Source organism: Alosa sapidissima, chromosome 22, assembly GCF_018492685.1.
Source record: "Alosa sapidissima isolate fAloSap1 chromosome 22, fAloSap1.pri, whole genome shotgun sequence".
NCBI lineage: Eukaryota > Metazoa > Chordata > Actinopteri > Clupeiformes > Clupeidae > Alosa > Alosa sapidissima.
The window spans coordinates 13319582-13347081 of record NC_055978.1 but is presented as its reverse complement, the minus strand read 5'-3'; the positions used below and the strand labels follow the sequence as shown (position 1 = coordinate 13347081).

General features: G+C 41.5%; 1 protein-coding gene across 1 annotated transcript in view; it reads left to right on the top strand.

Annotated features, from left to right (window-relative positions):
* The window catches only part of LOC121697883 (neural cell adhesion molecule 2-like), a 228751-nt gene that overhangs the window by 166711 nt on the left and 34540 nt on the right, over positions 1–27500 (top strand). The window contains exons 3-7 of the mRNA XM_042079672.1: positions 2345–2551; positions 4923–5066; positions 6907–7044; positions 14637–14754; positions 18384–18576. Coding sequence (XP_041935606.1) covers positions 2345–2551; positions 4923–5066; positions 6907–7044; positions 14637–14754; positions 18384–18576 — 800 coding nt within the window. The remainder of the gene's footprint in view (positions 1–2344; positions 2552–4922; positions 5067–6906; positions 7045–14636; positions 14755–18383; positions 18577–27500) is intronic.

Here is a 27500-nt window from a genome sequence, read left to right as displayed (position 1 = left end):
CAAATGTAGGAGGAAAACACCCCTCTTTGACTTTGTATAGTCCACTGTTTGGCGCTCCTGTGTCAATTATGGTTCTGCTTTGGCAGTGTCCATAATGCTGCAGGTAAGCTCTGTGGTTACTATAAGTACTGTTCTATTGGATGCATGAATTTTCCCAAGAGCGTGTGGAAATACAGGCTCATAGCACAGCACACCTTATACTCGCAATCTCCCGCACTCGAGCTGACAATGTCCAAAGAAAAGTTTCCCCTTGCTGTATAAAGTTGAAACCACACTTACCACGGTGAAGTTGGTTATATATGGGACATTGAATAATCAACACATTAAAAAATCAATTTAGGGAATGAATTTGTATCAAACCAACTTTGATGTATTTATACAAGACTCTTAGTACCCTCCACATTTAAAGCATTTTTAACATTAGAAAATATATATATATTTTTTTAAAAGAAGCTTTGTGTCATGTGTAGGGTACTTAGCTAAGTTCATCAGATGTGTTTTGACATGGACATGTCAAAAGTTCAGGCCGCTATACAGATTTAATACACTTTTTAACGTTAGAAAATGTTTATAAAATCAAGGGGGTGGGTTTTTTGACAAAGAAAGTTTTGTGTTATAGACAGGTCTTGTATAAACACTTAAAACATCACATTTGTTTGAATGTGTTAAATATCCAACGTCTAATATCAAACCAATTTTACTGCGGTGCTGCGCATGTCTATGCAGGCTATGGCACAGTCCCAACAGTGGCGCATTTAAAAAAAAAAAACAGACACAAATAATGAATTAATACATTAAAAAATGATAGTAAAAGTAAGCAGTTCATATTATACTCGTAATTTCATTAGCCCTTCAGAGGCGCTATTTGTTGTGCAGATGTGAATATCGCTCCTTGACAGTTTGCTGACTTATCAGTGGAACGGCTGGCAATGCTAACATTACTCCAGCATGGGAGCTGAGTGTTGAACTTGGTTCAACTTTTAGAACATAACGCAAGGCTCATCAATGTCAGTTTGATGTAAGAACATTTCAGGCCCTCTGTCCAATCAAAGCAATAAAATGCTATAAAGTGCTTTATAAGGGCAGGAGATGTCTTTCCGTTGTACAGAAATGAGTATCTAACATCACTCAACAAAGAGATATAACTTTAAATGAATAAGATAATTATGATCTTACGATTTGCTGCTGCTTCCTCATTATTCCAGTGTGATCCCCACCTTAGACTATTTGGATTCACACTGGAGGAAAAGTGGGGTTTTACAGTAATCACTAGTAACTGCTCCTCCAATGTGCAGGATGAGGAGCAAAAGGTGTGTGTGTGTGTGTGTGTGTGTGTGTGTGTGTGTGTGTGTGTGTGTGTGTGTGTGTGTGTGTGTGTCACAAGAACAGGCACTAGACGATAAGATGAAAACTGCATGATTTTTTGAAATTGTATTATATTAATGGTAATTTGTGTTCTCAGGTTTTAACAGTTTTATTTAATCAATATGCATTTTCTGACACTTACAATTAACGTGATTATTATGAATTCTGAATTCTCCTTATCATTGGCCAAGAATATACTGCTGTGAGAGCATGTGTTCATATCTCCAGAGTAGCATCTGCTTCATGAGAAGATGGCCTTTTACTACACACACACACACACACACACACACACACAAATTGATGACACTCCTTGATTTTGATTCAGGAATTTAATCGTGATTCATATTTTATGTGATTTGTCTGATATATTTCAAATGTGGTTAAGTGTCTCATTATTCTTTAAAGGACACTTTCTACATGGAAGGATATGGGGGAAAGTAATGTTGGAAAACTCTTTTAGATTGTTTTATTTATTAATTATCTGATATTGGAATAGAATTGAGTAGAATTCAGTAGAATAGAGAGCATGTCTTGGATTGTTTTTTTGTCAATGAGAGATGTACAATTTCAAGCTTAATGTGTCACATTATTGGGTCTGTCTGAAAGCCATGACAGTAAAATGGAAAATTAATAATCGTACCACTCGCTGCAGAACTGAGGACACTCAATTCAACAGGATGGATCATGGGTCGTTTGGGGAAATCTTTTTATAAACCTAGTATCCTTAAAGTTTTTTCTTGAAGTGTATTTTATATTGAAGGCTTGTGTTGAGTCATATATGGCTCCATAAATAACATTTGGTGGATAAACAGCATTTTCCATGAGGCAAATATGTCAACATGGCCATCTTGGCCATCCATGAAATGGCCATACTTGGTTTTCCTCTAATGCTAAAATGTCTCTCTCTCTCTCTCTCTCTCTCTCTCTCTCTCTCTCTGTCTCTCTCTCTCTCTCTCTCTCTCTCTCTCTCTCTCTCTAGTCATTGGTGAGCCAGAGAGTCTGACCTGGTACAACCCTCAGGGAGAGTCCATTGTGTCCACCCAAAGGGTGGTCCTATACACCGAAGGTGTGCGCTCGCGGCTCACTATCTACAATGCCATTGTGGAGGACGCCGGCATTTATCGTTGCCAGGCCAAGGACGCCAAGGGTCTGACACAGGAGGCCACAGTGGTGCTGGAGATCTATCGTGAGTGTGACCCAGTCAGTCTGACCATAACAGATATATAGAAGAGTGTATACAGACACCATAAGTGGTGCTGGAGATCTATCGTAAGTGTGTGACACAGTCAGTCTGACCATGGCTGATATAGCAGGATGTATACAAAATATTAAGATACCACTACACAGATACACTACGGTACAAAATGTTATCTAACAAGATATGTGTGTACACAGTACCTGTTTCATATTAAACATGTTTATTGTAAGAAGCTAAAATATCAATTTAACTAAATGTGATCAAATATAAAAACAGTCTAATTAACTAATTTGAACATTTCTAATTTATTATTTTGCACCTGGTAATTAAGTCTTCTGTTCAGTTTATAACTAGCGAAAGTTGGTAAAGTTTACTCAACTTTGTAATGCTTCAGAACTGCAATAGAAACAAACTTTAAAATCAGACAAGAAACACAGAACAAGTGCCCTACTTTTGAAAATAGGAGAAAGAATGATGAAAGCTAGGTTAAGAGGTGTTGCATAGACATATTTTGCTGTTAGTGGTGCCTTTTTGTGTTATTTGTCAAATTAAAGGTTTTTGGGAGGCTATTTATGTTTGTTGTGGACCCATGGTTCTGCTGAATTACGTTTCAATAAAATCCTGTCCCTGGATGACTGCTAGAGGAGGCTACTTGGCTTGAGCAAGTCATAAACAGTGGGTTTTCCAGTGCTCTGAGCTTGACTGACTCTTGCTTTAGTGTGAGTTTCATTGGTACTTCCATCATGTTTACTCACGAGAGAGCTGAAGGTGCAGAGAGCCCAGATGAAACATGGCGTATAGAAGAGCTGTGGCCATGTTAACAGCGCCAGCTCTTTCATTCTGATCAGGCATGTCAGTGGCCACTTGCTGAGCCACTGCGTTCCTCCCCACTCCACCTGGCGATCATGAAATTATCACCCCATTATGAGACACACACACACACACACACACACACACACACAGAGACACACAGACACACACACACACACACACACACACACACACACACACACACAAACATGCACGTGCACACAAACACACACACACAAACTCCCTCCCCAGAGGTCAGCTAAACTATAAAAACTTAACTACACATTTTCTGATCGCATATTTTTTTAGAAATGTGGATGTGAAATGTGGTTTTTGGTTCCTCCATGAACCGCACATTTACATTTTAAAAGCAACCCCCCGACTGTGCTGTTGGCCCCAGTGGCGCTGCATAGCAGGGCCTGTCACAAATATAGCAGATCAAAGATATAGTCTGGAGATTAGCACGAAGGCTAGCATATGGTGCCTACTGAACTCATCACACCCCTGTGGTCTCTCTCTAAGTGTGAGTGTACAGGAAAAGCTAGTTTACCTTTTCCATCATGTTCCCTCTGCCCACACCGATCACAGCTGAGACAGAGAGTGGGAGAGAGTGGGGGGCACTGCATCACTTTAGATGGTGCTGTTTAGAGCAGTAAAAGTCCAGCTAATGCTAGTTTTATCGAGCATTTTATCTTCAACGCGGTTCATTTGCAGGAAGAGGAGTAAGAACACATCCAAAGCGTGATTTAAGGAGGTTGAGGGTCTGTGGGTGTCTCAGAGGCAAGTCAGCCGTCGTGGCCTCCATGGTTTAGGGGTGACTCCACCATCAGAATGCACTCCAGGGCTTTAATCAGACCCTTTGATCCATAATGGCTGCCACTGTATTGAATGGTTGCACCATATAATTTGCTGTGCTCCCTGACATTTAATGGCATGACATGGCAATGCCAGGCATGTGCCCTATGGGTCATGATGAAACACTTGACAGCATTTCAGGCAGCATGAGTGGACAAGCTTCCCCTGAACATGCACTGAATCTGAAATTTGAAGTTTTCCATGGACTTTATATGTGAAGAGTTTGGTTGTAAAACACTATATCTCCATTAAAAACATTAATAAGTCATGTTATTTAATTGTGTATTTCAGGTAATATCAGTAACATTGCAGTTTTGCTGTTTTGAGTGAGTAAAGATAAATGAAATTACAGTAACCCAATTACAGTTCAACTGACATTACTTGGAAAACAAAATGTAAAAAAAAATGATTTATGAAAATTCATTGAAATGGAGGATATATCATTTTGGAACCAAACTCTTCATTTATTCATATTTGGACAGCGATCTCCTGCCAGTGTTTCTGGACCTAGCGGCCGAGCTTATAAATAGTATGTAATGTAATGGAAAATGCTGGCAGGAATATTTGCTCAAATTGAATCTCCACATTCTTTGGAGATTGCTTTGTTTATGTCTATTGTTTGTCTGTCCTTATCCTGTGGCAGAGTTGTGTTGTGGTGTTTGTGTTGAGTCGCTGTTTTGTGCCTGTCCTTTAGAGAAGCTGACGTTCCGGTCCGTTCAGACGCCACAGGAGTTCCGGCAGGGCGAGGATGCCGAGGTGATCTGCGATGTCATCAGCTCGCCGGTTCCAGCGGTGTCCTGGTTCTACAAGAATAAAGAGATTCTCTCTGAGCCAAACAGTAAGACTAACATATAAACGCACACACATACTGGTATATGCACGACCAGGAAGATCCTGGGAGCTTTGTGGTCACCATGACAATTCAATTCCGAGGGATTGTTCTTCTGGTGTCAGGAAGTAGAAATCAAATATTTGAACATTTCTAGGGATGGTTGGCACCTTTGTTGGTGTCCTCTTTTCACTTTCCTCTATTCCTGGACTAAATGTCACTGGTACCTTTAAAATGATTTACATGTGGGTTCCTTTGATGAATATTAAGGTAACTAAATGGTTATACAATTCCATCCAAAGAGGCACCAAGTTTGAAGTATTAATGAAGTAGTGAAAACCATGATCTTATAAATCTACACCGTATCTCTACAATTTATTTCACCTTTCTGGTTGAATGGGAGAACATTGTTCAGCTACAATCCTATACAAAAATGATGAATCATCCTCAGTGGTGAAACATTGTAGATGAAAGAGATGATAATCAAATGAAAATAGGTCTCCCCACCCACACAAAGGCTGATGCCACTCCTACGCTGATGAGATTTTATAAAGTGCTCTCTCAGTTGACAACGAAGAATAGATATGTGTCCATGTAATGAAACAAGATTTCTGTCACTCAAGGCAGTGTCCTTTAAACATGAATAGAGAGCTACACACCATGAAAAGTACCAATTGTATTGAGTTGAATTAAAATTTCTGTCCTTCTGTGTGATGTCGGTTTGTGTGTGTGTGTGTGTGTGTGTGTGTGTGTGTGTGTGTGTGTGTGTTAGTGTGTGTGTGTGTCTGTGCTCACCTGATCGAGACCTCTTCTGTGTTAGGCCTTTGAAACTCTTGCTGTAATACAGAGAACTGCTTCAGAGTCGAACAAAAAAAGTTTCCTCCACATCTTTAATTGGAATTTCTGCGTGTGTGACACAGAGAAGCTATCTGCCTGCTCCACCGCAGCAGATTAGAAGGTGTCGATTTCAGACTCACTCTGATTACTTTCCTTCTAATTACAACCAACGATTTTTTAATCTCTTGTGCGTACTTTTGAAAGGAAAGATAGGGTTGGCATTTATCAGGCATGGATAACATGCAAAGCACTTGAAAAATGCTTTTGTAAGTGTGATCAATGGGGTGTTTCTTTTGGGCCAATTTAATATCTCATGTGTATATTTTGAAAGGGGATATGGTTGGTATTTATTGAGCATGGATAAGATGTTAAGTACTTGAAGAAAAGTCTCTTGGAAGTGTGATCAAGGTGGGTTTTTTTTGGCAAATATCTGTGGAAATGGAAAAAGAGTTCATCTGTTACTAAATGCTAATAATGCGTTCATGCTCTTGTTAGGCTCTTGAGATCACAGAGTCTTGCAGCAGCCATTTAAAAAAAGGCTAACTCACAGCTGCTTTAAGGTGTCAATGAAAGGCATCACTTATGAGAAGTATGCTTTGTTTCCAGAGCTTATATGAAAAAAACAAAAAGATACCACATTGTTCTTTAAGCTCCCAGAGTGATTTAACAAGCTACAACGTTTCAACCAGAAACCACACTGGGAGCATAAAGAACAGTGTGCGGGTATCTTTTTGTTTTTTCATATGTCGGCTAAGCCTTATACCCAGCACCTGTTAAAACATTTTGTAGATGTGTGTGCACTTCATTCATTGTTTCCAGAACTTTCCATCACACTAGCTGAATCCCTGGTCAATCAGAGTGTGGCCAATACTGTTGGTTAATGACGTAGTGCTTCCCATTGATCCCCCTCTTGTCCCCTCCCTGCTCCACTCCCCTCTCTCTCTCTCTCTCTCTCTCTCTCTCTCTCTCTCTCTCTCTCACTTCTCCCATCTCCTTTCATCTCCACCTGAAGACAGGTTCCAAGTGCTATCTAACAACAACCTTCAGATCCTGCGCGTGGGCAAGTCGGACGAGGGTGTGTATCGCTGCGAGGCTCGTGTCGAGGCCAGAGGCGAGATCGATTTCAGAGATATCGCTGTGGTCGTCAATGGTAAGTTCTCCCCTGGTACACAACCCTTATCCTGCCCACTCACTCCGACCCTCACTCCAGCCCCTGTTCCTATTACCCACAAAACACTCAGGCGGTAGTGACAGTGGCCGAGAGGTCATTAGTTGATACCCCTCTCTCTCTCTCTCCTGGGTGCCAGCAGCCATGCCATTGCTGGGAGCTCGATGCTTGGGCCCCAGCCTTGCAACTTTGTCTATTGAGATTCTCTCTTGAGAGAGCACGCAGGGCCATCGATTCAGACACGGCCGCTCACAAAAGAGAAAAAAGAGCCCACAGAGTGAAAAAGAAAAAAGAGAAAAAGGTCGGCAGACAGTCGGGGAACAGAGAAAGGGAGTTACAACAGAGAGACTTCCTCTCTGAAGAGTGCGCTGAGAGTATCTTCAACAAGAACAACATGCTGTTCAGTAAGACTTGTGTGTTTAGAGGCTAGATCTCTTTTACAGAGCCTGTATTCTAGAATCAAACTACCGTAATTTCCCAACTATTATTTATACATTGATTTTGCAAAATTTCTTCAGCTATGAGGTTAATACACGGGGCCAGTTAATATGATTAATATAGACAGTTAATTTAATTTTCTTTCTTATTGACTTCAAATCAAATGAAATCAAGCACTCTGATACTGGCAAGACAGTCCTACCTCTCCAAACTAATACCCCCTTGCAGATTTTCAAAGTCAATGACCTAAATTATTTACTGATATGGTTTCATTGACAGACTTCAACCCCCCCCCCCCCCCACACACACACACACAACACACACACACACACACCAGCTCAAGCAACATACCAGGTTTTTCACAAGGCACTTCTCGATTGTTCCTTGCAGTGTGTATCCAATTCAATACTGAATGACTCAGCTTTTCTCTCCTTGATTTGGCGGAATAATGCCTTTCATTCCGGCTCTTCATCCTCTCTTGCTAACCCATTTTAGGAACGTTCAGCGGGCCAGAATCCTGGCACTGCTGCTGCGCAAATCCTCTAAAGATTATTTTGGCGACGGCATATTTCAATTAATGCATCACCCCCAAGGCTAGCTGACTCACCCAGGCTCTGATAGGGAGGACAAAAAAAAGGAGTTGGGGGTGGGGGGGAGGGTGGAATGGTGGGCACTTTTCTTTGTAATGTGTTCATTTACCTTCATTTGCTTCAGTACCGTGTCTGGGTACGGCATAGAAATGAGATTGCACAGTGGTGTGCACATTGGAGCTACTTGAGGGGGCTTAGTGGAATGGCAGTGCGGTTTCGTAACATGGGGTAATAACATTCACTGAAGTCGAGCGGTGTGTGTGTGTGTGAGAAAGAAAGAGAGAGAGAGAGAGCGTGAGAGAGAGAGATTAAGAGAGAATGCTAAACAATGATGAAAGAGTGGAAAAAAAGCACACACACTGCAAGCACACAATTTTCCATCGGCACATACGGTTCTGGGAGATGTCCAGTAAGTCTTTTCAACGAGCTGTCCCATTAGCCCGAGCAACATGCCAACAGCAATCTGCGGCGGGCACAGAGTGGCATACTGCCACCATCCATCTGCTCATAGTCCATGGTGCCCATGGGAGAACAGGCATGGAGCTCTCAGTCAGGCGCTACCCTGATGGGCAGAGACAGTCAGGGATCTTTATTGTTTTACATCAAAAGTGGGTACCTGCTGGACAGTGGTATGAAAATATGTCCGAAATGTGTCTCATTAAAAGTGTTAGTTTTTTATTTCCAGATTGTGACCAGAATAAGGAGATCCCTTATAGGATGTTATTTCCTGGGAATAACATTGTATACTATACCGTAGGGGTGTAACGGTAAACAGAAGTCACGGTTCGGTTCATACCTCGGTTCGGACATCACGGTTCGGTACGAGTTCGGTACAATGGAGGGAAAAGCAAAACCAAAAATGCAGAAAGCATTTTTTTTTTTATTGTGCATGTAACAGGCTGTACCACCTAGTGTCATACAGTCTCTTCCCTGAGCTATCTGCAACAGCCTGAAGTGTGTAAGATGTAGGCTAAACAGTACAATAAGTACCCAGACTCCATCTGTAAGTTGTAAACAAAATAAGACAATCATAGATATAAAACTTAAAATAGGCCTACAGCATCTCTTATTTCTGAAAGTGCAAATTACATAGAATAATGATTTTTAAAAATCCACTTAAGCAAGACCTTCAACATCTGTGTTTAGTTGTATATGGAAGGGTCTACAATTTGCCTCAATATTTTTCAGTGTGTGTACAGTAATAATCTAGCCTACTAACTGTGAAAATATCACACTATTTTGCCTTCTTTTAAAAAACGAAATTGCTCCTTTCATTTCATAAACAGACTACAACTAGAAGTCACATGACTTTGCCCTTTGACGTTAACTCACCGTAGCATGGTTTGTTTATTAGCCTGGTTAGCGTTGACACTTACTGTCTATGCACTTAACACTACCAGCTCCTCATGTGAGAAGTTACAAGTTACCCCAACATAAAGGTAATTACCACGCGATTTACATGGCTTTCTGTCATTACGAAATCATTTAATTTAAGCCATAGGTTTTGGCTCTATTTGTATGTGTATCTAAAGGCTGGTGAAGCGCAGGGGAAGTTTTTTTTTTTTTTTTTCTCATTTCGGTGATTGGTAGCCTACATCATCTGGGTGATTGCTTCGAACATGTGTAGCATATATTTTCACTCACATACCCAACAACGCCGACACACAGTTTCTTATCCACCACTCTCTCGCCTGTACTACTGTAACTGAAGTTCTCAAACTTGCGAAGAGACCAGCGGATCCTCTAATGTGTGTCGCCACCTTAGTGCTACTATCTCTGATTGACTGACTCGACCAACGACCTGACAAAAAAACATAGGCGCCAATCAGAGCTTCAGAGCTAAGGCGAGGCTACAGATTAGCGTTAGGTGTCGCTAAAGAACTCCCGTAACTCTCGCTACTTAACAGTAATTGCGCATGACATTAATTAATCCGCACACGAGTTTTATGTTTTTTTATACCGTGTATTCTCCGTGTAAATTCATGCACCGAACCGTGACGCCCGTACCGTTTCGGTTCAATACGAATACATGAACCGTTACACCCCTACTATACCGGTATGTACTGTATGTGTGTAACGTATGTCTCACAGTCCTGCATTTATAGGGGAGGGGGGATATCAGACATCATTTCATAGTTATGTGGCTATGGCATTTGAGCTACATAATAAATAGCATAGAGACAGACTTTGGCCGCTTCAGTCCCTCGCTGAAGTCATTTTAGTCCAAAGTCACGGACAATTGCCTTTCCTTGAACTTAAAATGCTGAAGCCACTCTTCAGAATTACGAGTTGACTCCTTGAGAGATCTCAGAAAACAAAAAAAAAACTTTGCTATCTCTCACTTTGATGCCTCATTATTGTATCACAATTGATATCTTCACTAAATATTGTAGCTGTTGAGCTTTACAAAAAAATACCCTTAAATGAGTAGGTTTTTGGAGACTTTTCAGCTATCTAAGTGAGCTCCTCTGTGGCTGGTATGCCCCGTTCCATCTATTATGCATGCCTCTGAAATACTCATGCTGCGGATTTGGTCCATCCTTAGCCACACACACACACACACACACACACACACACACACGCATACACACACACACGCACACACGCACACGCACACACACACACACACACACACACACATACACACACACACAAACGCACACACACACACACACACACACACACACACACACACACAATCACACACAATCACACACACACCACACACACACATTTGTCTGTGTTTTTGGCGCCAGAGGCGTGATATGGGGACATCTCAGTCCCTTCTGTGGGGTCAGTAGTGAGGAGAGAGCTGCAGATGGCCGCAGGAGGATGGAATGTTTCTTCTCTGAGCAGAGGGGAGAAGCTGATCTACTGAGGGGGGAGGTGGGGGGGGGGGAGCAGACAGAGAGAAATCAGGCAGGGAGAGAGATGAGGCGACCGTGGAGGTTTTGTACAGAGAATTTAACTTGTTCATCTCTGTTTTCTATCTTTCGCTCTTTCTTTCATTCTTTTTTTCCCATGCTATCTGTTCTGGTGTTGTTGCGACTTCAGCTCGACTAATGTGTAATTGTAATTATGTGGTTTTTTCAGCCTCAACTGTTTAATCTTAGTTTGTTTGTGTGTGTGTGAGAGAGAGAGAGAGAGTGAGAGAGAAAGAAAGAAAGAGAGACAGAGAGTGGGGTTGTGTGTGGGTGTTGTAATTTATAATTTCACTCTTAGTGTGTAGGGCCATGCATGTGGGTGGTGGGTGTGTGCAACATGTGTTTGTGTATGTAAGAATGCATTTGTCCATGTATACTGTATGTCTATTTGTGTATGCATTAATTTTAGCATGTGTGTATGCCTGGGTGTTCATCTGTGTTTCTGTACATACATCCATAATAGTTTATGTGCACATCAGTATCTCTCTCTCTCTGTGTGTGTGTGTGTGTGTGTGTGTGTGCACTTCTGTGTGTCAGTATGTGTGTAATAATCCCATCAGCTTGCTCCATACATATGAAGGACTTCCACTGCCACAATGACTTTCTTTTTATATACTTTGACTGCATGGAATGCCCACCCCCTCTTTCAATTCATCACCCCCCCCCCCCTCCACATCTTTCTCTCTCTCTCTCTTTCTCTCTCTCTCTCCTCTGTCTCCCTCTCCCTCTCTATTTCCCTCTCTGATTCTCTATGGCCTTCATCAGTTGTTATGCATGTTGCCGATAGGCGGCTTTGAAGTATTTATGTTCCGTCGCCGTCTCTCAGCTCAGCAGCACGCGGGCCTCTGGTAACAGTGCAGTGCCACGCAGAGCCGCGTTGTGCCGAGCTGAGCCTGGCAGGCCGGGTGGCAGGGATTGGATAAGGGACTTAAAGTGTGTTCTCATTGATTGGCCAGAGGATCAATGCTAATCATGTTGGAGGGCAAGGAGCCCGGGGCTGCCCACTCGTTCTCTGATCTGCTGCATTCATGGCGCCCCACTTCAGCCTCCATGCGTCTCTGTTGCTATGATAAGCATGTGTGTAGGGTGTGTGTGTGTGTGTGGGGGGGCCTCCATGCGTCTCTGTTGCTATGATAAGCATGTGTGTAGGGTGTGTGTGTGGGGGGGGGGGGGCTCGGTTTGGGTGTATGTATTGGTGTATGTATTGGTGTCTGTCTGTCTGCCAGATTGCATACTACTGTGTGTGTATCTGTCTGTCTCTCTATCTGTCTATCTGGCTTTCCATCTGTGAGCTTTTATGCCTCTCTCTCTTCCCGTGTGTGTGTGTGTGTGTGTGTGAGAGAGAGAGGGGGGGTAGAGAGAGACAGCATTCATAGTGTAAGACGCTCAGAAATGATATATATAGCCTCGGAAACATAGAGACATCGAGCTATATCCTCACTTGAAAGAGCTTGTGTGGACAAATAGGGTGAAGAGTTAAATGGCAATGATATTATTACATACTCGTTAATCTGACTCCATTTGATTAATAATTTGTACCACCAATCAATTACCAAGTAACTAGTTTATGGAGGAGAATGGCATGGCACACTACGAGAATTGAAGATATACTATTGGTAGGCAAATGAACAATTTAATAGGCATTAAGTCTTAAAGGTAAATGTAACCAATATCACTTCAGTTGAATGCACAAGTAAACTCACAGGGTCTACTGTAACAAAGTAGCAAATTGTAACAAAGGAAACTTTCACAATTCACAGAGGTAAACTTGACAAGTTAAAGATAACAGATACACCAGATAAAACAATACAAACCCAGAGATAGAGAAAGGGGGAGAGAGAAAGAGAGAGAGAGACAGAGAAAGACAAAGGGAGACAGAGAGAGAGGGGAAGAGGGGGAGAGAGAGGGAGAGGAAGAGGGAGAGAGAGGCAGAAGACCAAGCCACAAGGGCCTAGCTCAAGAGGAGGGTGGAGATGGAAAAGAAGAGAGAAGAGAAGAAGAGAATAAGAAGCCCCAAGAAGGGAGAGAAGAAGAGACCTGGAGGACCAGCGCCTCCACTTTTATCATTCACTTGGGCCACCCCCGACTCATCAGAGACTTTGTTGTCTGAGGTGGATGGGTGTGGCCCAGGTGGATATCATAACTTTATGCTACAGTTTAATTCTTAATCTACAACTATGCACAGATACATTCAATTGTAACAAAACCATAATCAGACTGTTGCCCACATTACACGTATTAATTCAAGACCAAACATGAATGTATTATTCACAACACATATTTACAGAGCAATACTGTATGATAACGAGGTTGGCCTATCTCACCATAAGACATCAAGTAGGCCCAGGACTGAGTTACCCTCTCAGTAGAGGGGCCAGAACAAGGACCAAATGGTCACTTTATGCATGAGCGCGTGTTGGGGATCCTTGGCCATGGCCAGCTAAGACAGTACAGATCAAACACAGGTATCCACACATGTGAATTGAATGCAAAAGGCATTCTTTAGAAATGCAAAAGGTTTGGGCAAAAGACGGGCCTTACAATAGGATTTTCTGTATTCTGCATGAATGACCAGACACATGTGTTTTTTGGCCACCGCCATTCTATTACCTTTGACACATTCATTTTGAGCATGCTGTAATGACATTGTCAGGATCAGTATTGAAAATAAAATGACATCCATCAGGAAAGATTGTAGTGAGAAAGCCAAATGAAAACAGCAATAACATTCCTCTTCTCCATTCGAATGCCTCTGTTAGGTCCGTTCAGATCGGACCAGTCATTTCATACCAAATTCAAATAACACACACACAATTCAAATAACCCCTATCAGAAAACAAATACATTCGCTTCCGCTGGTGCTTCAGAAGCATTGGTGTAGAGCTTTCCAAACATGGCAGCAGTGTGACATTCACTCCTTGCCTTGTTTACCTGGAAATATTGAATCATTTTCAAGCATATGGGGACAAAAAAAGTGATTGTTATTCAAAACAGTCGTTTGCGGGCAGTTCTTTGTGTGGCCCAGGATTGGTAATTTCCCTGTCCCCTGCCATTTGCCATCGCACTAATGCTTGAGTGGGCATTCTGTCCGCCTTTAAAAGGTTATTTTCATCTACTTAAGATAATGTGTGGCCCATAATTTTGCATTGGCTGGCATTTCTGGCTTTGTAAACATGATCACAATGGCTCTGTTGGCCTGACCTGCCAGCGGAATACTAATAAGGAGCTGCTATTTTCTTTCTTTTTTTTCTTCTTTCTTTTTTTGTTTGGGGGTGCTGGTTAATTTATAAACACAAGGAAATTGATGGTTTTCCATATCATCTCCTTGAATGTGAATTGGCAAAACAAACATTGCGTGTGTAAGCCAAAAACATTTCCAGAATATTACCAGCCAGAACATTTTCAGGATATTAAAATGTGGTATCAGCTGGTTCAGTGTAGTGTGTATGATATGTGGTGAGGTGTCAAATATTTCAATTTTCAATCAATTGTTTCTACTAAAGGGTGGTTACTATTAATTTTCTGTTCAGTATGTACCAGTTCCTAATCTAACCCCTGACAAAAGAGTGCCCCAGTGAATGTGGAGCTCTGTGTGATTCTTGTCATCTGTGTGTCTCTGCAGTGCCTCCGGTTCTGTCTGTGCCGCAGCAGTCCTTTAATGCCACTGCTGATGCAGACGAGTCGGTCACCTTCACCTGCATCAGCTCCGGATCACCTGACCCACAGGTCACCTGGCATAGGTGAGTCAGATATACTACTAATACACCCCTTCTCTCTCTCTCTCTCTCTCTCTCTCTCTCTCTCTCTCTCTCTCTCTCTCTCTCTCTGTGTGTGTGTGTGTGTGTGTGTGTGTGCTCTGATGAAGCAGGTGGTAAGCACCATTTTTATAACCCATCATGAACACATAAATTATTACACTCCACTGACAGCAGGAACAGGCTTGACTGTTATTTGAAAGCTGTTTAATTTTGTATTATGTGAACGGTCTGTTTGTTATATAGGGTATTATAGATTGTTGAATATACAAAATGTTACAACACCAACATAATTATTTAGAGCTTTCAATCAATGAAAAGAAAAACATAATTAAAGCTTTCCGGTATGTTGAAAAAGTTCAGACACATCAATCTGGTAATGGCATTAAATGTCATACATAGCAGATTAAAACATGCTGCAGTTACCTTGCCTGTTCTTGCCAAGGCATTGCTGTGAGGTGCTAAATTGTGGAATCTGATCGAGCCACTCTCCATGGTGCTGAAAATCTCCCCTTATCCTGTTTGTGCAGTAACTAACCCTGGTGTCAAATAATCGTGCATGTTCTGTTGAATATTTATTACATAGCTCATATTAGTTTGTTGACTACAGATGACTGGCAAGTAAAGTGTTTTGCCAACATTTATCAGAACTATGTTTGTTCAATAATGAAGGGAAAAAAATGATGCTGAAAAATGCTCCACCACATCAATCAAGTTTTTGGAATACCTAGACAAGTGTGTTCAATGGCATTGAATGCCATATATATCTAATTAAACCTTCCTGCAGTCACCTTGATGAAGCTGACTGCTCTTGCCAAGGCATTGCTGTGAGGTGCTGAACCCTGGAAACTGATCGGGCCGCTCTCCAGGGTGCTGAAAATCTCCCCTTATCCTGCCTGTGCAGTGACTAACCCTGGCCCTCAAACACAAACAGCTCTGCAGCGCTCCCACTGCAGGTTTTGGCCCTGACCAGCCCACTGTAGGGACGCTGCTCTTAAAACGCGTTCTCCGACCAGCGGCACACTCTTTTCTCTGATCCACTCTGGAGTCTGAAGATAGCTCTGCTCCACTATGCATAAGAGCAACGAGAGAGGGAAAGAGAGTGAAATAGATAAACAGAAAAAAGAGAGCGAGGGAAAGAGAGACAGAGATACACAGAGAGACAGAAAGAAAGAGAGAGGGAGAGAGACAGTAAGAGAGAGAGAGAGAGAGAGAGAAAGAAAGAGGGAGGGAGAGATAGATAGAGATAGAAAGAGATACACAGAGAGAGACAGAAACAGAGGGCGAGAGAGAGTTTTATAAATGCTAGAGAGTGCCACCTCCAGTCTGACCTACAGCACAGGGAAGAGTGCTCCTGTGGGTCATTCTAATCCTCTTCTGCAAAGAACTCTATTTTAGGTTATCACATTGGACCGGACATGGCCTCCTCTTCTACAAAAAAGTATCCATCTGCAGTGGAGTTCTTTGGAGAGGGTTGGAGCTTAGCTGCTGCCATAGGCTCTGAGACCACAGCTGTGCCTGGCTCTTACAGTAGATCAGGCTGGGCTGTGTTTGTGTGCTAAGAGCCGAGGCTTTGAGGAACATCTGTTCTGACTCATGTTTGATTCTGGGCAGCTCCAGGTCCTTGGTCAGTCAGTGTGTTGCCTGTGGGAGACTGACTTTGTGGTCAGCGTGGCTCATGTCTCATGCCCTTTCAGACAGCTGTTTGTTTTGTTTACTTTTATTCAATTTATTTTTATGGCTCTTTGTTTATGAAAATGTCTCTCTGATTAGCTCTGATTAGCAAGAAACTCCAAACTCCTGAAATGTGTTATTTTGAAATGGCAACTAAAGCTTAATACAGAGGTGAATATAGGCCACAGATTATGTCATCTACTTTTTCTAATGCTTCCCACAAATTATACACAATTAGTTAACTTGTATTATCACCTGGAGAGAAGAAATACTCTTTTCTGATTGGCTGGTGGGGTGGCTGTTAATTCTAAATAACAGGGCACCTATAAAGTAAAAAAAATGAAACACTGTTCCATATCAATGCTTATGAATGGTAACTACTGTAGAACAACCATAGTAAGATGACAATTGAGCCTGGAAGCAGGCTTCGCAGCAATGAAATCAACTCAAAACAAGCTAACTGTCCATGCTATCACTGTTAGGGCCAAAGAAAGATGTACAACAAACTGAACAAGTCGGCTTCTTTTTAAACAGAACCGCTTGTTTCCTTTGTGTGCTATAAAAGCATGACTATTGCCTATAGTGGCTACCAGGTGATAAGCAGGATAACAGCCTTCAAGGTGTCCTGTTATACGGAATTAATGGACTCGGGCGACATGGGAACAAAGTGAACATTCTGAACTGTCTGCTGGAGAGTACAATGTTCTAGTACTTATCTACTTGGACATCTATTGTGGTTTTCTAGGAATTGGCTCAACCTCAACCCCATTAACACTGTTGTTTTGTTGTTTTGTTCACAAATTGGCTGCATGTGCAAGCGACAATGTAGTTTACTTAATTGCACCACTAAGCTCGAAAAACAAAGTGAAGAGAAGAATAAACAAATTGCATTGAGACATGGTGGCCAAACATGTAGAATTTCATTGAAGTGATCGATTCACACCCTTTCAGGCAGGTTTAAATTACAGGGAAGAAATCTAATTAGATTCCAAGAGGATGTTGTTATGTGCATGCAGGAGACAGATGCACTGTGGAATGATGGAGGAGCAGTTGTTGGGAGAATCAGGCAATTCATGGGCAATCCATTGATAGGCACATGAAGGCACACGGTCATTTGAGGAGACTGTGTTAATGATGGGGTGTGTGGTTGCTTGTGGACACACACATGCACGCACACACATACACACACACACACACACACACACACACACACACACACACACACACACAAAATAAAAGGGCATCCTTCTTTGGATTGGAGCTTTTGTTACCAACAGTGCCTGTCATTGAAATGTAATGACTTGATGCAAACATTTTCCAAGAATTGGCAGTTATTTGTCTGTAAAATAAATGGTCTCTGTCAATTCCTTGAAAGGACCCCTCATCCTCCTGAAACAATCACTGCTACTGCTGTCGTCTGCTGTTGTTTATTGGTATTGTGCTCATGTCTGTAAACAAAGCCTCACAAACAGACTCCTCACAATTTCCTGTCGATTTTGGCAAACATGATGGCCACTGCCAGGGTTATTTTGAATGCCTTCACTTGGTCAGGTTATCACCTAGACCCTGATCCCTGCCATGTCTCAGTAAGCCCCAGCTGGACTGCCTTTGTGTGTGTGTGTGTGTGTGTGTGTGTGTGTGTGTGTCTTCCCCTATTCTATGTGTCTATGTGTTGCTCGAATGTGTCTTTGTGTTGTGGTATTACTCTATCTTTCTTCTTGACTTCTCTCATTTATACTGTCATCTATTCTCTCGCTCACTATCTTTTATCCTCTCTTCCCCTCCTCTCTCACCTATACTCTGTTCTTTTTTTATTCCTTCCTTATTTCCTTCCTTTCTTCCTCTCTTTTTACTCTCTCTTTTACTTTTCTTGATCTTCCTGTATCCACCTCTCTTTTTCCATCCCTCTCTCAACGATCCCCTCCTCCCTCTTCTGCCAGGAAGGGCCAGCTGATCCAGAGCTCGGAGCAGCACGTGCTGGCCACTCTGGAGGGTGGCCGCAGCACGCTGATGGTGCGGCGCGTGGGCCAGGGCGATGGCGGGCCTTACACCTGCCGCGCCACCAACAAAGCCGGCATCCTGGAGAGTCAGCTGGTCCTCAAAGTCTTTGGTGAGAGAACCACATACTCGTTTGTACAGAACCAACCAGGTGTTTTTTTTTTTTTTCTACTCGATAACCCCAGTGAAATGCTCTCAAAGGCTGTCCTGTTGGTGATGTTTTTTTTACCCACAAAGGTTGATTTGCTAGTGATTTTGTTTTTGATAGCACATAGGCTTGGTTGTTGATTGGCCGCTGAGTGAAATCTCCTATCAATAATACTAGAAAACATCTCTCCTGTGTGTATTTTAAGTTAACTCTGTCCAGCTTTGAGGTAACCTTTCCGCTGCTGATGATGGTGATGTCTGATTTAAAAAGAATGAATACTTGCAGGAATTGACTTGTAGTTGTCACTCAGTGAGACAGCAGCTGGCAGATCCTGGCCCTGGGTTGCTAGAGTAACAGGGAGAGTTAGATAGATAGATAGATAGATAGATAGATAGATAGATAGATGTAGATCGGATGTTTAATGTTAAAGTTTTCACACATCACTCCATGTTCCACAGCTAAGAATGTTGTCACATCACCACATACAGCACACATACTGTATAGCATGCAACATGATAGCACAATACAATACATAAGACATCACATGAGAACACACAAGTAGGCACATCACTAACACAATCCACATAACAGACAGAATAGAATAGAATAGAATTGAATAGAACAGAGCCTTGTAGATAGGGGCAGAGCCTTATAGATATCCAGTGATATCGCTGCCTTGACAACACTACGTCATGGCTTCGATACTCAATTCATCTTTGGCCCCACAAACCACCAAACATAGAACACACAAACAAGATTACACAGCAGGTACATATACTGTAGCACACACAAACAAGACTACATAGCAAGTACAACATACAAGAACTTCATACATTGACAGATATGCAGCATGACATGGAAATGTGCAAAAAGGCTGATTTCAATAAAAGCAATAAATAATAAATAATATAAAATAATCTAAGATATCAAAGGTTCAGTGGGGGCAGGGATTATGAATTATAAAACTCCTATTATGAATTATACAAACTACATTTCTTGAAAAGGTTTCTGCTTGATGTAGGTACTCTGTATATTCTTCCTGAAGGGAGTCTTTCAAAAGTGTGATATACTGTAGTACTGTAGATGATGTGGGAAGTGTGTAGTTCCACCAGCTGCCTCTGGGTTCAGTATAATTTTACTAGCTGTATTTATAATTTTTGTGAGCTTACTTTTGCTCCTATAATGTAATGTATGAGATGACACTTTCCAGCAGACTGGTGTAGACCATCCTCAGGTCTTCTCTACTAACATCAAATCTGTTAAGTTGCCTTAAGAGAAACAATATTTGGGTTACCTTCTTAAAAATATGGTCTGTGTGTTCAATACAATTTAGGTTACGGTCTAGAATTGTACCTAAATATTTAAAGCTGCAGACAGCCTCAACATGTTGGCCCCTAATTATAACCGGCTGACATGTAGGTTGTCCACCCCTAGTGTTGACAACTCATTTCATTGGCATATTTAAGTAGGCTAAACTGATTACCACAGATCTGCATCACATGGATAATAATACTGGAGAAAAAACACAGCCTTGAGGCACTCCAGTGTTTAAAATAACAATGGCAAGACAGCCAGTTATCTCCTGTTCATTGAGAGTGATGGTATGCCAGACAGAACTACATATTTGATCAGAACTGACCCCATGTGTGGTTTTATCAAATCTACTATAAAACTGATAAAGTTAATTTACAAATGGCATGGTATTACTGAGTGGGCAGTGTTGCTTCCGGGCCTCTCTACCCATCATAAGACTACTCCATGATTTATGGGCATCCCCTGTAACAGACTGACTCTCCTTTTTATCTTTATGTTGTTGCCTGGATTTTTAATCCCTCTCAATTCCCGTCTTTTTTCTTTAAAAAAAGGGTAATGTTTCCCTGAGTTTTTGTTATGACAACATTCTCACAAAAGGTGATGTAAGATGTTGACTCAAAAATGTTAGTTCATTTGCATCTGCACAGTTATCAAAGAAAATGTCCCAGTCTGTATCATCAAAACAGATGAATAACATTATGGTCTTACTTACCCAAAGGTTGGCAGTGCACTGCCTTGAATGCATTGGGTATGTTGCCATAACATTTGTTTTATCTAGAGTCCGAGAGTCGCATGGGGCAGTCTACAGTACTGTTGTAGAGTCGGCAAGTGACTGGAAATGTAAAGTATGAAGATAGGTCCACCGAGCGTGAGAGTGCGTTGTTATAACTCTCACTTATCCGATTCGCGGCTTCCTCATATTTGGGTCCCGGTATATATGTCAGAATGATGGTAATTTGTCCGAGGTAACACTGGATCTCTACATAAGTTTGCTCAGCACTGTGACGTGGAAGGGAAAAAACTTCTTTTGAAGAGGGCTTTTGAAGAAAGGTTATAGAGTAACAAAGAGACACGCTGGTTGGAGTGGTATTCAGAGCACACACTCAACTGTAGAGATGGCACTTGATGACAGAGTTGTCTCTTTGGGGCCTTAGAAAATTGCTGGTTATGTTGATTGAACACTTTGTGGTGTTTCGAGTGATCACTCTTATACTCTGAACAAACTTTGAAAATAGACACTTTGGCGTGCTTAATAAAGTTTATTTACTCAATCTGTTCAAGAATGGACAAATGACTGACTGTGATCCTGCACTACTTAAGGAAGGGCAAAGGTGGTGTTAAATAAACTCTATCTTCAACTCAAGGTGGCTTTGGAGAGTAGCCAAGTGATGCTAATCAGGACGTAATTAGCACAAGTGTTCTTACCATCAGGGCATGATTGTCTGAGACTTTTTTCTGTCAGGAGTCATGGACGTGAGATGGTCATTGAGCAGGCAAATGACAAAGTTGCATGCCCTATTAAGTATGATTAGGCCATTAGCAGAGATGCATGGGGAATTAGGATGATTATATAACACATGACCAGGGAAGGTGTGAGCAACAAGTTTGTGGCTCAGGAGGGGAGGATTAGGAGATGATTAATTTAAACACATTTGGAAACCTTGAGAAGAGAAGACCAACAACAGCTAAACTGCCACTGAAAAGAACATGTTTAAAAAGCATGCTGACTATTGTCTGGGTTATATAGTTGACAATCTTGTGCTGTGAAAACTTTTGCTAAATTCTGTTGAAAGCACAATTTTGGTCAACAGAATTATACAGTTCAGTCTGGGCGCATCTAGTGGAAATAATAGGTATGTTTCTTTGTCCCTCTTATGAACATATGGAATTAAAATGAATTTGAGGATAATACTTCATTCCTATAAAATAAACATACCTCAACCTATACCTTTGTGTAATCAGAAGTCCAGTGGACCAGTGTGATTAACATGAAGGGGCCACATCCTCACCTTATTTCTTAGTCTGTTAGCAGGATCAAATAACATTTCATTCAAACAGCTTCATTCAAACTCACTTTGACTCTACACGTAGAGAGAACTCCATGATCGTAAACTGCATTCTCACCTCCTCATCACTCAGAAAGTCAAAAGGAGGGAGTGATGACGATCAGCCAAATCAGATACCACCTGCTTTGTTACATCTCTGCACGTAATCCTCTGCTAAGCCATGTAAACAATTTGGAAAATCAAGCCGCCATTTGTAATTTTTTTTTTTTTTTTTTTTTTTTTTTTTTTTTTTTATATTCAGTAAGCTGATAGCAATTATTTGAAATATTCCCAGGGACTTTAATTGTTTACATGTGCTGATATTAAGTGGAATTGATGTGAATTTTATGGTCTGTCCTTGTGCCATTCTATGTGCAGCTTTATTTAGCCTCAGAAAGAAATTTGTTGCCATATTTCATAGGATTGTTTGCTGACCCCCTTCACAATGGCACGCAGCGTTTCTGATGATGGGTTTGGACATTGAAATCATGGTGCATTACAAGACCTTGCAGGAAGATTGCAGGAAGAAAAGCGAAAAAAAAATATATAATAATAAAAAAAGAATGAAAACTAACACCTAACAACTAGCATCACTTTCAGTTTAGCAAACATCCCTTTCGGAGGAGCAAAGTTACACAGCTTAAAGCCAGTCATCTGACCTTGTGAAAGTGATATTTTGAAAGGGGTGGGGGATGAAAATGAGAGCTAGATTGAGGGGGAGGGGAGGAGAGGAAAGAAGGATGGAGAGAGAGAGAGAGATGGAGAGAGAGAGAGTGAGAGAGAGAGAGAGAGAGAATCCATTTCAGAGCAAAAACAAAGCAGAGAGAGGAGGGGAGTATGAAAGAGATATTTCATGAAAGAAAATTCAATTTATGTTTTTTTTTACGCTGCTGGCCTGCATACTTGTTTCTATCATTATTCCAATGCAGCGCTAGGCTCTGCAGGAGAGAGAGAGAGATGGGGAGAGAGAGCGAGAGAAAGAGAGAGAGAGAATGTATGGAGATTTATTCGTCAGTTATGAGGACATTTTCCATGCCCCGGCACTGGTTCTTCAAAATGCACATTTTTATGAAGCTTTATTGGACAGAAGTTTTGTCGAGGGACTAAAGTTGTAACTCAGCTGTACTCTCAGTCCCAACAGAAGCACACAGTTTGATTCAAGGAAAAAATCTCTCTCTCTCTCTCTCTCTCTCTCTCTCTCTCTCTCTCTCTCTCTCTCTCCTCTCTCTCTCTCTCTCTCTCTCTCTCTGTGTGTGTGTTACTGTAATGTGTGTTAGTGTGTGTGTGTGTTTGTGACAGAGAGAGAGAGAGAGAGAAGATGTTTTCAGATCCTTTTGGCTGGAGGGAAATGATACAGCTTCACTCTAATAGTTTTTATTGCACATCAGGAAAACAAACAATTCTATTTCATGAAACATAAATGCAACAGAAACACTTGGGTTTAAACCCAAACTATTTGTAAATCCAAATGTGAGAACAAACAGTGCTGCATCTTTAAACCAACCAACAGAGCAACACTACAGCAAGCTCTTTTGGTTTGATTGGGCAATGGTCTGTTTGGATCTTTTTAGATAGATAGATAGATAGAGATCCCCTCACTGGGATGTGGCTTCTTTGGAACGGGGATGAGACAGGATGTCTTCCACAGTTTTGCGAACATTTTGACAAGATGACGCTCTAATTTGGGGATGGAAATGCTATTCCTTGCTAGACCTGTTTTAGGCTGGTTTGTGGAGTCTACTGTATATGGATGTCATGGCTGATGTTTTTCCACATACAGTATGTCCAAGTAACAAGTAAAATGAAGCTTGCAAGTTCAACAATTTGTCACTGCTTAATAGCTATGTTGAGCAGCACGTTCAGATGCACCTGTGCTTCTAATTACCTGATTTATCATGACATGTTTGTGAATGCACAATTTTACCATCAGGATATTTTTATCATTGTATCAGTGAATGATGATATATTTGCTGACTTCGAGATTGATCTCAGCAGACCAGTTAGATGCGCGTTTTGTCTACTTAAAATAATGACTTTGAGATTTTCTTGACATATTGATTGTATATAATGATTATATTATTGCCAGTACACTTTATAGGTTAATTAGGAAGTCGTGATCAGTTCTCCTCGGGCTTGAGATAAATGTCAGTGTGCTCCTAGGCTGAGGTTATAGCCAAAGTCACCTCTCATCTCATCTCATCTCAGCAAACAAGTCATACACAGCAACAAACAGACACACACACACACACACACACAGCATACACAGCAACAAACAGACACAAACAGACACACACAAACACACACACAAACACACACACACATACACACACACAGAGAGATAGATAGACAACAGCGATAGCTCACAGGTTCTCAGGCTTTCAAGAGCTGACATTGACGCTTTTAAGGAGTGCCATACAGCTTTATATCCGACACTTACTCTAAAAACAACATAATCTCTCTCTCTCTCTCTCTCTCTTTCTCTCTCTCTCTCAAATTCAAAGGGCTTTATTGTCACGACTGTAAAGGTGCAATATTGTCAAAGCAATATGATGTGTATAACATCACCAAACAAAAACTATCAAGGAAATAAAAATATTTGGAATGGGTTTAGAATGATACAATACAATAGATTTTGCTATGTTCAGAACCCAATAAACATACATGCATATGAATGAAGAACATTCTCTCTGTCTTTCACGCACACACACACACACACAGTTTCTCTCTCTCACACACACACACACATACACACACACATGACTAATATCTCTCCCTCTCTCTCACTCTCACTCACTTTCTCAGTCACACACACACACACACACACACACACACATATATAGACACATATACACACAGCTACACACTTACCTGATGAAATGAGTGATGACAGGGATTTAATAACATATGGGAATTCAATACTTCTCATATTCATATAACTCATTTTTAATTTCATTCCGTTGAATCTAATTATCTATTTTTATAAGCTTTCTGTGCCATCACAGAGAATCAAAAGTACAAACACTGCATTACTGTCTGTACCCCCCCGGTAACAAAATACCATCTTCTCTCTCTCTCGCTCTCTCTCTCTCGCTCTCTCTCTCTCACTCTCTCTCTCTCTCTCTCTCTCTCACTCCTCTCGCTCTCTCTCTCTCTCTCTCTCTCTCTCTCTCTCCTCTCCTGTTTTCCTCTCTCCCTCCGTGCCTGTCTCCATGTTGAGGGAGATGGAGTTGAACATATGAAAGCGTGCGGATTGGTGTGGTAATCAGCGGAACAGAGATGAGAGCCTTTCTTTATAGGCTATTAAGAGAAGTATACTACACTGGCCAAGGGCGTTTATAGATTGTGTTTGTACCCAAACAGAGCACATCTTTATTTTGTTTACTATGTGCACCCCATATGTTTTTTTTTTTTTTTTTTTTTGATATTTTAAAGTTTTGGATTCTGGATCTGTGGTTTTTGCTCTATATATGTTTAACATAAATCTTTATTTGCAATGTTATGCATGTGTCTTCATGTCTTTCATTCAGGGTTAACTATCTCAATATAAGTGGCGAATTAGTAAAGTTAGCATGCAGGGCTGTTTGTGTGTGTACATGCATATGTTTGTATGTGCCCGCCACATGTACACATGTGTGTGTGTGTGTGTGTGTGTGTGTGTGTGTGATATGTATGGGTGCACTGAGTGTGTCCTGTATGCTGTGTATTTAAGCTCCTCGGTCTCTCTCCCCCTGGGCTGCTGTTCTTTGTGTCAGACCCAAGATGAAGGCCGGTCTCCCTGGGCAGCCATAAACGCTCAGTGTTAGATCTTTTTCTGTTTATTAACAAGCACACCACGGGTTTACCACAGGGCTATTTTCTCTCTCTCCCCCTTTCCCTCTACCCACTCTCTTTCTTTCTCTCTCCCACTTCCTCTCTCTCCCCCCTTTCCCTCTTTCCCTCTACCACTCTCTTTCTTTCTCTCTCCCACTTCCTCTCTCTCCCCCTTTCCCTCTTTCCCTCTACCACTCTCTTTCTTTCTCTCTCCCTCCTTCCTCTCTCTCCCTGATTTCTCCCCCTTCCCTCGCTCCACCAGTGACCCCCTCAGAGCTCAGTATTGTTGAGAAGGGAATTGTGTTGCATTATGTGCGGTGGGAGTTTGGTGCCCTTGACACAGCATTAGGGGACACGTTTGGAAAGACGAGAGACGAGGCAGACCACCTTATCTACTCCAGACAAGCGGCAATGCCCCTCAGTACACACAGAAACACAAAACACACACACACACACACACACACACGCACACACACACACACACACGCACGCGCCCACACACACACACACACACACACACACACACACACACACCACACACACACACACACACATCAACAAACACACACAAAAACATACAGTACCTGTGTGATAAACACAAATGCTAAATCAGCGTACATAAAAATGAGGAGATGGGAATGATCAACAGAGAAATAGAGAGGAAGGGATGCTAGAAGACAGGAAATTTCATCACCAAGGATTCAGTTGCACCAGATGTCTGTACGCTAAATGTTATTCAACATTTCATTATCCTTTTTTTTTCATTACTGTACATGTACTGTACATGCGTGTCTTTTCTATTTTTCTTATCTTTCTCATCTTCCTCTTGATTGACAGATACTTTGCACAGCTTCATAATGTTTATGCCAAATTTGTTTTGATTTGCAAGTAAATTGTATGCTTATAGGTGCAATAAATAGTGTGAGTGAAATGTATGTGAATATAAGTCATCAAGGTTTCATCCAGAAAAATAATATATTAAATCAAATTGAAGGTTGCTTTATTAGCATGACTGTAGGTAGTGTTGCCAAAGCACAAGCAACATGTTTTTTTTACAGTAACAATTAGAACATTGACAGCATTAAGGGAAACAGTAACAGTGTACACTCTTTTGCACACACACACACACATATACATGCACACACACACACACACACACACACACACACACACACACACACACACACACACACACACACACACAGTCACACACACGCACATAGACAGTCTACGCATTACAATACATTGGATTAAGTACAGACATTAGATCGGACATTGTGGCAAGATGTCCGACTCACTGTCCCTCATGTCATGGCAAGCTGCAACGTATTCCGCAGCCAGCGGAGCAGTCAGTCCCTTCTCCAAGCAGGTGGGCCAATTTATCAGTCTTTAAGGGAGCTAAAATTTGGAACTGAGAAATGTAAAAATATCCTTTTCTTATCTGACAGTATAGGAGAAAGTGCATCTCTGTCTCAACCTCACCAACCGTACACCAGCCGCCACAAATAAGTCAATGTATGGGAAACACTGGACTTCTGCATTATTTAGGGGGAGTCCAGGAGCTGTAGATTGTTCCAGTAACACCGCTAACTCATTAATAGATAATGAACAGGGTAGGACTCAAGCTACAGCCCTGACTCACCCCATGCCCTTGAGTGAAGTATTCTGTTCTGCTGTTTCAATTTTTATTTTGCATTTGTTGTCCATATACACTGATTTGATTGTATATCATAGGCCCTATA